The following is a 10726-nucleotide window of genomic DNA, read 5'->3' as shown; positions in this document are numbered from 1 at the left end:
GGCCACTACAGGAGCATGGGAGATCCCAGTGGGAAAGGTCTTAGTGTTATTTTTCTTCTTATCAAAACTAATGAACAAACCGGACAGGCACAAATAGGGGTGAAACGATCATTAGCTTATCTTAATGCAAATGTTCATTCCCGCAACTTATTAATGTGTTTTAATATATTTGCTCCGTGAGCACAATACAAATGGTTCCATTAGCCAGTGTGTGTGGATGAGTTAATGCTACCTGTGAGGTGAGACCAAAATAAGAGCAAAGAAGCAATTGAGCGGGTTAAATGAGGCAGTGGGGCTGTTAGCGAGAGGTTATGCTTCATAAAGCAAAGGGAGAGCAAACTTCTGCTCCATCTGCACCCAGCTGCTTAGCTTCTCCTCACATTGCTCTGTTGGAACACATGGGGAATTACCTCATCATGCACACAGAGCTTTGTGTTGATACAGCCTCTGTTTCTGGCCTGTAAATAACTTGGTTGTCCCCTTTACTGCTTCTCCTGAGGTTTCAACCCAACTATTTGCTGAAGGGTCAGAGCAGAACTTTGTGAGTCCAGGCATTTACCCTAGAATCTAAAGAGTGTACTCTGAAATGTAGCAATAGCACACTCTAAAATGGACCTCACCAATGGAAATGGTGGAATGGCATTAGTGATGGAATGAGAAAGTTTGTATGTACAGATGTAGTATATGTACTGTATATCAGAGATTTTATCTGTGAGCAATTTTTCTTATATACCGATAACACTACACCATGCCAGGGCACTTTCTACCATGCATGCTCTGAGTAATGTCTTCATAATGAAAACAAATGGACCCAGATTTGTGCCCTCTTCACAGAGTTAGTAAGACCACCTTCTTCTGTATTAATGTGTCTGATCATGAGGACTCAGATTCCCAGTAATGAGCTGTAATGGAAGTCAGATTGTCATGGTGGGAACAGTCACTTCATTCTAATAAATGAAACCAACAATTTTATTGTCTATGCTATATGTAATATGCAGGACTTGAACAATATCATTGACAAAGGAAGTATATAGACTCTTAAATTGTGATTTTTCTTTTATTTCCAATAGCTTATTAGTCACAGTATATAAAAATGAGAACATTGTTTTATAAAAAATAAAGTGACTCTGAGGATTGTCCATTCCATACATGTTTTTACATGGAAACTAGCAACTAATATGTGTCATATGTATCCAATGATATCTTTGCAGATTATGGGCTGCCGGCTGCCTGATTTCATGAGAGCTGCAAACTGGTAGAAGTCTGTGTCCAGTTCATTGAGGCCAGAGTGGGACTGATGGAAAAATGGCACTCTGGGCTGTTGTGCCCCAACTGGACAGGATAGGCGTTTGGGAGCATTGGCAGTCCTGTTAACACGAGAAGAGTCTGTGGACCTCATCCTCACTCTGCCCTCTACGCTCTTGGATATCCCAGCCAGTTTCCTTCTCATGTTGACAAAGAAGCCTCTAGCCAGTCTGCGCCCAGAACTAGGCTTCAGTTCAGTGGCTTCAGGGCAATCTGGAAGGTCCATCCAATTCTGTATGAGGTCAGCAAAGCTGTTGTCTCCCAGCACCAGAGGCTGGCGGTTTCGTCCCCTGGTCAACAAGGAATTTGTCCAATCCTCTGGATCGCTAACCTCAAATGATGTCCACCGCTCTAGGCAAGCATCAGAGGTGGATTTGGGTCTAACGCGTCCACTAGAAGCCCGGTTTGTGCGGAGGCAGGCGGAAGAGGACACCCGCACATTCCTTGTCCTCCTGAGAACCACTCCTTCATCCTGCCATGAAGCCTCAGAGTAGCCCGAGTCGAACTCCAGGCTCTTCTCACTGCTGGGAGAGATGAGGCCCAGTCTGAAGCTGAGGCCCAGCCGACTGCTTGTGTCATCGTCCTCTTCCAGGGGGCTGGCCAGACAGCAGGCAGAGTCGTAGGTGCTGGCCGTGCTGGCATCTGAGATCCGCAGCCGTGTGTGGAGTTCTCGTTGCAGTGCTCTCTGTTGACAAGCATGAGCCACAGCAGAGTGGCGGGTCAGGGCAGAGACCGGGGTAGTGACAGCAGCAGGGGGCTGTTTGGTTGCAGAGCAGGATTTCCGTAGCTGCTTCAGGTCCTGCAGTGACCTCATCATGTATTGCATCTGCTCGCGTAAGCAGTCCCCGGAGTCACGAAGACAGAGCTGTGGAAACAGAAGGCAGAGTCAAGACAACAGTTGGCACTAAATCACATTGTGGCACATCAGTAAACACAGTCAGAGAGGACATTGTTGAATGGATTCCACTCACTAGGTGATTTTGACAGCTTTTCTCATAATTAAAAAAAAATGCTGAATGTAGACTGGCACAGTTCTCTAGATACTGAGAGCAACAAGGACAGGTTCAGACTTGCTTAGTGTGTGTTGTTATGCCACCTACTAACTACCTATACGAGAATACCTTTTCTCTGATTGTAATGTCCCAATCCAGCCACAGAACACAAACAAACTGCTTTTAGAAGAACACAATGCTGTTGCATAAGCATCTACAGTAAATTAAATTACCAGACTGTTAATTTATTTGACCATACCACCATCAAAAGTGAACGCCCTGTAATCATTGACTCAGTACAGCTGTAAATCTTTACAGATGTAATCACTGGGGATCTACGGTGCATCAATTTCCAATGAACACTTGTGTTAGAACATTGAGAGATTAAAGAACAACTACTGTGGCAAGGAAATACTTGCCGCAGTGAGGACAAAATGGGGGTCTTCTGGATCTTGGTTTAGCTAGAGAGCGCCTGCCTCTTTAAGGGTGCGGCATGTCTACATATGAAATTCAGCGGTGACACACTAGTGAACATTATACCCCCATTTCCTCTCTGACTCACAGGGTCTCGTGCTGATTGGGCAGAACCAACCAGTGAGCAACGCCGGCTCACTCTCAAAATCAAACACAGGGTGGGAGATCATGTGACAGCATGTACACCTTAAAGAGTATGAAGTGAAAAGGGAAAGATGGATCACATCTCATACATAAACACAGACTCCTCAAACCTCTTAAAATGGCTCACTGGAGGATGAATTATTTAGTGTAACTATGACCTCAGAAATGTTTCATATATGTTAGTGAAACTGCAGATGGGGTTTTATTCACACTGTCTGTCTGAGTGACACTGCCACAGCTCCCAACTAAATGAAACTGACCTGACAGAGCGAAATATGTTAAGACCAGCAGAGGAAGAGAGGTGTGGCAGGGGTAAACCAACACAAGATGCATGCTCATTTGTGGTACAAGATGTGCCATAATGATCACATTCAGTGCAACACAACATAAAGGTCCAATTCTTCTGTCCACTCATGCCAGCACACTAACCTTTGAACCTGCATGACCTCTCCCCTCTGTGTCTCTCCACTGTCCATTAAAAGCATTTGACCCTGTTGCAAGACCTCCTGCCCTTATTTGTTCTCATCATAACTCTGTCAGATGTTGCAAGAACTTGAGAATGTACCACAACAGATTTGTGGGCTAAAGGCATCAGCAAGTAAAGCAGCACAAGCTTAAAAAAACTGAACAATAGAAATGAACATGAAGTGCAATCCTTTCCGCAAGGGTTCAAAATCAGACAAAAACGTTATAGCGATCGTTTCTATGCAGCAGTAACAGCATCCCCATATGATTCATAACTTTGGGAAACGGTTCAACAATAATGTTTACTCCAACAAATGGTCGGCTATGATATATGAGCAGCCGTGTTCATACTGCAGAGGCATTTCAGCATCACTGACCGCTCAGCCGTCTGCGCAATGTTGCATTACAATAGCAGATGTTGTCTCCATATGCTGCAAGACTCTGCCCCTCTATTCAGAGTCCACGTGGAATAATTCAGCCTTTACTAATTATGACTCATTTTATATCACAACAGTTTAACGAATTACTACAGCTGCAGTGAAATGTGCACAGTGTAGCGGGTTTTGTCCAAGAGCTCACAAATGTGAAAAAGTATGATAAAAAAAAAAATCACTTACCATTTCTTCTCCTTTCCTTTCCTCCCTTTTCAATTCCTAAAAAAAAAAATAAAAAAAAAATAGAGAATTAGTTGTCAGAACTTTTACAGCAAGCCACACAAGCAACAGCGCTTATTACACTAGAAAAGACAAATAGGCACTTACATCTAATATGACACCCTCTTTCGAAAGGAGATCTTAATTTCCATGAAAATGTATACACATAGATTTTTCCTGTTTTTCTCCAATGGACTTATGGCAGGCCGGGGTGTTATCCGTGCGGATCCCGTCCCGGTCCAGACAACTTGTACAGAGGCAGATGTGCTGAGTGAAAATGTTACTCTGCTCGCCCCCTTTTACAGCGGCGCGCTGAGCGGCCAGTCGGAGCGTCCCGTGTCTGAACCAGCCAATCACAGCTCAGGAGGCAGAGCAAAGTCATGCGCAAAGCCCAGCTCTGCATGCAGCCACTATGCAGATGGGAATAACTACAAGACATGCAAAGAGATAAAGAAGTTATCCAAAGCAAGTTTTTCAACTCACATACCCATCATATGGACAATCTGTGGATGATTTCGATATTTCAGGTGGAGAAATAACCACTAAGAGTGAAACTTCTTATTAAAGTATATTAGCAATCATAATAATAACATTAAGTGAGTTGAAATTAATTGCGCGTCATTTTATTGAGCTCAAAATTTGAGAATCTGTCATCCAAGGTAATTTTCAAGTAATTTCTGCTGCTATGGCAATCATTGAAGGTGTTCCTAGGTAACTTGAGTTCATTTTGCATCATAAGATTAAAATGTATGTCCCGTCTCTCTCTCTCTGTCTTCATGTTCATCATTTAAATGCATCGCCCTCTGGTTGACTTTGTAGAATCAAACCTTAGCTGCATAGAAAAGGCTGATTTTGCTTTTCTTTTCCCAGTGCTTCCCTCTGACATGGTCCTCCTGCAGTCACTGGGAGACTGTAAGGACACAAAGACCTTAACGGGGCTTGTTTTTTGTTCTGTTATCGTACTCTTTATAAGGTGCTCTGGATAACAATGTCAGCTAAATGCCCGAAATGTAAATGTGATTGTCTGCAAGCTAATTGGGCATTGAGCCTATGGCCCTGACAGTGGCTTGGCACTCAGTGTGTCCATTCACATTCCTCTGTGAATTGGTGTTTATGCAGATTTGATTGCAGATTGAAGGAGTGATCCAAATCTGATGGCCTGTTGTTCAAGTGCAGATTTGTTTCCACAGAAAATCTCCCATTAGCCTGTTGGTACTTGTGGCATGTTCTAACCTGCTTATCCAAGTTGACATGCAGCAAATTTGTATGGGCAATAAAGTGTGACATTCATTTTTATGGTCATATTGATTTAAATTATCATCTAACCATCCTGCATTTTGTTATACATTAATGGGTCATCACTGGGTAATCATTTGACTCATCTTTGTGATGCTGGCCATTTCATGAGTTGTGCCTAATCCAGAATAATAAACTGGTATGAATTTTCCATGTGTGGCTGAAGTCTCACATAATGGCCATCTAATGCTCCCATCCTCGTGAATACTTTTTCAGAAAATACTCATAACAACATAATGTTTCTGTAAAAACAACACCATTAAGGACGATATCCCAGAAAGCCTCAACCTGTGAATTACCTTAAAATCTAACCCTTGCCCTGCCCATCCACTCCATTACAAAGGCTGCTCACTGCCAGGTTGCTACTCCACAGCCCATGCATTAAGTTATTACACAGGGCTGCAGAAAATGCCATTGTGACTATTTCAATTTTCTCGACAGACTGGGCTTTTTTTTTTCAGAGCAGCTCTGCCTCTCAGAATGCCTAATGGATTTAATTGCCATATTTGTTGGTACTTGAACACGGTCAATGATGTTTTACTCTGCTTCCTTATAATATTTAATTATACAGTCATACCCCCAGCTTGAAATCTTTTTTTTTTAATGGCATAATAATTGTGTATATTATGAGACCAGGACGAGTTTATGTGTTTATATCATTATGTGAAGCTTTCTAGCTGGTGAAATTGTCAGGACACTGTAACAAGGCTGGAAAGCACACTTAACATATTTCTGTATCTTTTTGTGTCCAGACAGTGTGAGTACTCTTCTGCTTTATTTCTCCAGCCTTGCAGCACAGAATTTAAAATGATGTGGTTCTACAACATCCTCATCCTCACAATATCCAGTTTTAACAGTCAAGAAGTTCATTTCTCAGCACATCTGTGTTTTGATCTGTGGTTGAATATTTGAATAGTGCTCATTTTAAAAATTCATACACATGGTCCTGTTATGATCTAAAAGAAGTATATATATCATATTGTATTTTGGGTCTTCAGCAAGTGAGGTTACATTCTACTTCATGAGGTAAAGAAAAATACCACAAAATAAATATAACTGGTATAGAGAAAAAATCAAACCACCAGCCTCATCGTCTCACATTTACTTTTTTTTTTTTTTTTTGAGGTTTCATTTTATATCTGTATGTTATCAACACTCTTTGAGTTCCAGTCTGTGGTTTATAGCTTTGAGGGCGAGTTATTCATTTTTGCAGATATTGATTGTAGAAATCAAAGAAATTACATGAAAGCAAAAAGAAACGCTCACCAGCTGTACCAATACAAGCTTCAAATCAATCTTGAAAAAGGTTACCACACAGTCACAGCTTCAATGGATCAATAATTTATATAAGACATAACACAGCATTATGAGTGAGCTGTGAATGTGTTGCAAACATTTCTGGAAGATGAGTTTGCAGTTCTACCAAATGACACACACAGTGATTGGACTTTCATAACATAAATTTGTGAAATAATATACTCGATCTCTAAATTGAATGACATGCCCCAGCAGGAGGGCAGTTATCCAGATATTCGTATGAATATGGGGTGCCATTAAAACACTATACTAGTAACTCTTTTAGACAGCTTAGTGTCTTTGTGTGACTGGATGATGAGGTGGGAGTGGTGGAGCTGCTCAGCCATAGAGCTGCAGTGCCCTCTAGAGAAACAACTGCTGCAGGAATCAGAAAAAAAAACTCAAACCAGACTCAGGTTTACCTTATTTAAAGTTCATTTCTCTTTGTGACACTTGAGATTTCAACAACTAAGGGATTTAAACCATTACACACTGACACACACAAAGGACCTCACACTCAATTCAAAAGAGTAGAGCTTTTCGTAGTCATATGTATAACACTTCACATATTAATAGAAATGCATCCTATAACCTGCATTTATACAGCATGGCATGCAGAGAGTAGGTACCACTGGGGCAAGTACAGCAGTGCAAAGGAAGAAAATACAGCACTGTGGGGTAGTTATACTGATTAGGCAGGGAATGCATGGAACCTGTGGGCCTCATGGAGATATGCAGAGAGTGAGATTACACTGTGTGTGGCATGGCTCACCTTCCCATAAGAGCAAGATCATAACTTCTATAACAGAGAGGGATGTGGGCCACACCAAAGTGTAATCATGACAGTGGAGCAAATGGTAATACAATGCACACAACATAACTTTTCATCAGTGATGTGCAGACAAAGAAATGACAAGCAAAATCTTCATTACATTTTTCACATGTCACTTTATCGCCTTCATCTCCGTCCTGAAAATCAATGAGCTGGGCATTTGCATTTAAGCAATGAAATGCGGAAAACGTGTCAAAACCGATTGAAAGCCACCTCGCAAATGCAGTCCACTCGGTCGTATAGCATTCCACCGCACTACGCCTTTAAATGTGACAAAACTAAATCCTGAGCACATCATTGCACCTCTCCAAATGTTGTTGCATTTCAATTAAAACAATGCAGTCATCGAGCCAAAATGGAATGCAGTCACTGTCCAATCACAGTCTCCTACCAAATTGGGGGCATGGTGGGGGTTACAGCCTCACAGAGGAACTGCCAGTGGCTCCAAGAGTCCCAATGTGAAGCAATATCCTCTAAGACATTGTAAACATACAAAATTAAGTCATATCCTTTAAATATCGCACCTGTAACTTTTCTCTTCACCTCAGTGGGCCGAATGGCACACACACCACCTACTGCAACACCAGCTGTCAGAAGTGAGAGGATCTTATGTCCAGTTACATATAAAAATCACCAGGCTTAACATTGTAACAAGATTTAATATATATGCTATTATAGGTATTGATACTTTTTGTATGGGTCATCTCTTCTTTTAAATATTCTCTATATCTGTCTGACCATAACAACCTTGACTACCATTACTTCAGCCACCACTACAACCCAGACTCCAGCTAAAATGTTACCATCATGTAGAAACTAATAGATACACCTCTTTTTTCATTCATTTTACATTTAATTTTTTCACCTCAACAGTTTTCTTGTTAGTATTCAACACACACTACAACATGCTGTGTCTTCCAACTGAGTTCATCAGGCTCCCTGCCTCTGTGTTAGTAGTTGGACAGAGTTTGTCCCAGGGATGTGTTGGCAGTGTTTCAGGTGCAGAGCCTGAGTCCCACCCCTGCTGTCCGCATCCTCTCCACCACTCCACATGATGACCTGTTTGAAGCCCCTGTGGTCAGTCCTGCCAGTGTCTCTGGCACCGTCAATGTCAGTGCAACAGCCACATTTTAAGTCATTAGTTTGATGCTATGAGACCTCTTATTCTGGTGTTGTTATTGAGCACATTATTAATATACAAGACATGTATGTGTGTGTGTGTGTGTGTGTGTGTGTGTGTGTGTGTGTCTGTAGAAAATATTAAATGGCTCTCCAGACTTTGAGATGGTCAGTATGTTCAGTGTGCTGCACAGAGCAGACCTTGCACATAAGAGTTAGGGACGTGAGCCAATCACCACTATAGTGAATGCTCACTCAGATTTATGAGTACAAAATCATCACCAGACTTTTCCATCTTTTAGCATAACTGATTCTCTGTGAAACAGATTGTTTGCTTGCAGGAGATGCAGTTTATGTTCCAGAAAACCACACTGGCCTCAGACCCAGACCACAACGACACTCTGTAATTTTTCACACAGTATTCATGAAAATGATAAAATGTTTGTAATGCAGCAAGTGTAGCATCTACCCAAATGTGTGTATGCTGTAGTCGTCTATGGCTCGGTCTGAACCTGACATTAACATGCAAGTGGACAGCTCTAAGCACATCAGTTCACACCTGGCAGCACAATGTATCAGTCTCAGGTAGTGTACTCCCTAACTCCTCCAGAATTCAATTTCATATTGACTGAGGATCCAGCCTAATTCATCCAGCCTAAAGCCAACTTTTGGACTACCACAATGCCCCCAGGGTAAATCCTGTGAAGAAATATGGTCACTTTGTGAGGTTTTGTGACCTCTTCAGAGTAATACACTCCCTTGTTACTCTGACACAAATGGGATTTGTGGTTGTGAGCAACAGACAGGGTGCCAACTGGACTGGAACTGTCAGGCTCAAGGCGCGGCAAATTTATCACCATCCTCTAGAAATTATGTTGGCACAACAAAGATGTACTCCACAGACAGTGCCATTTACCATTACGCAGCATCTTCATCATAATGTGTCCTGAATGCAGACTAGAGGTTCATATGATATGGACTGAATGTTGGTAATTTTGTGGGTGAAATGAGTCTGCCAGGATAAACTCCTCCATACCTGATATACTCTACACTTTTTGTGATTAATCACCCATGCCTCAACGTTTCATAGCTCTGATTCATGCTACATTCTAACATTTGGGGACTGATACATTTTAAGAATTCCTGCACCCTCATCCAAGATGCAAACCACAAATTTCACCATTCCCATCACTACTGACTTGGGCTTATTAACACAGATGTCCCGAAATCTTTTTTTATACAAAGAAAACCTGGGAGTAAGCTTTCTTGTCCAGGTCTGTCCTGTTTACAAGTTTACATGGAAAGAAATCATTTAGACAAGATAAAACAAAAGACCTTAAAAATGTTCCTGGTAAATCACCTAGCTCAAATGCTTTTGCACGTTTGCTGTAGTTAAATCACAACACAACATACTGCACTGTAAGCTATATATTGTATTTTCTCAAGGTTTCCCAGACACAGATTAAAAAAAAAAAAAAAAAAAAAAAAAACTTTCCCACTCTAACTCCAGAACTTCCAGAGAAGACGGACAGGCTGCATCAGAGCAGGGAGTGGAGCAGAGGGAGACAAATGACTCTCATTAGGCTAATATAAGCATCATTACATTATGTATCATTATACAGCTATGCCTTATCTGTGTGACCGCTGATAATGGAGTGCACCACGAACAGCTTCTGGCCTTCTACCTATGCCATTATCAGGATGATGCATAACTAGACGATGTAATGTGTCACTTTGTAATGAGGAAGTGTCATCCCCTCTGCAACTTTGTAAGTGCCTTGGATGGAGTCCAGCTTTGCATTAGTCCCTCTTTTGTTCCGAGATGTAAAACTGTGTCATTAGCAGAACACAAAAAACACTGGTACCCAAAGTACACCGGTTATTTCATTGTTCTGACGTTTTGACTTGAGGTGGGATTCTGTCTCTGGCTGTGCCATAGCCTGGAGGTGGAGAACAACAAACCAAATACACCTGGAAACAAAACTATTTTCAGTGACAATGACCAAGTAAGACTGTGCTGTGGATATATATATATATATATATTTTTTTTTTTGGCACTATGAACAATCCATCCCAGCAGTGTTCACTAGAGGGCGCCCTTAGCCTATCAAAACTCCAACAGGCAATCGTAGTAAATTTACACATTACAG

At 41.6% G+C, this 10726-nt stretch overlaps 1 protein-coding gene across 1 annotated transcript; it reads right to left on the bottom strand.

Annotated features, from left to right (window-relative positions):
- Positions 1-1011: 1011 nt before the first annotated feature.
- On the bottom strand, positions 1012-4281 carry LOC115359480 (PAK4-inhibitor inka1-like). The gene is made up of 3 exons (XM_030051991.1): positions 4142-4281; positions 3998-4033; positions 1012-2170 (listed from the first exon to the last, which is right to left on the bottom strand). Exons 2-3 carry the CDS (start codon positions 3998-4000, stop codon positions 1184-1186), a joined length of 990 nt encoding a protein of 329 aa, XP_029907851.1. The 5' UTR covers positions 4001-4033; positions 4142-4281; the 3' UTR covers positions 1012-1183.
- Between the last annotated feature and the right edge of the window lie 6445 nt (positions 4282-10726).

The sequence above is a fragment of the Myripristis murdjan genome, chromosome 5 (assembly GCF_902150065.1).
Source record: "Myripristis murdjan chromosome 5, fMyrMur1.1, whole genome shotgun sequence".
NCBI lineage: Eukaryota > Metazoa > Chordata > Actinopteri > Holocentriformes > Holocentridae > Myripristis > Myripristis murdjan.
Note: the sequence above shows the minus strand (reverse complement) of the source record. Positions and strands in the feature narration are given on the sequence as shown.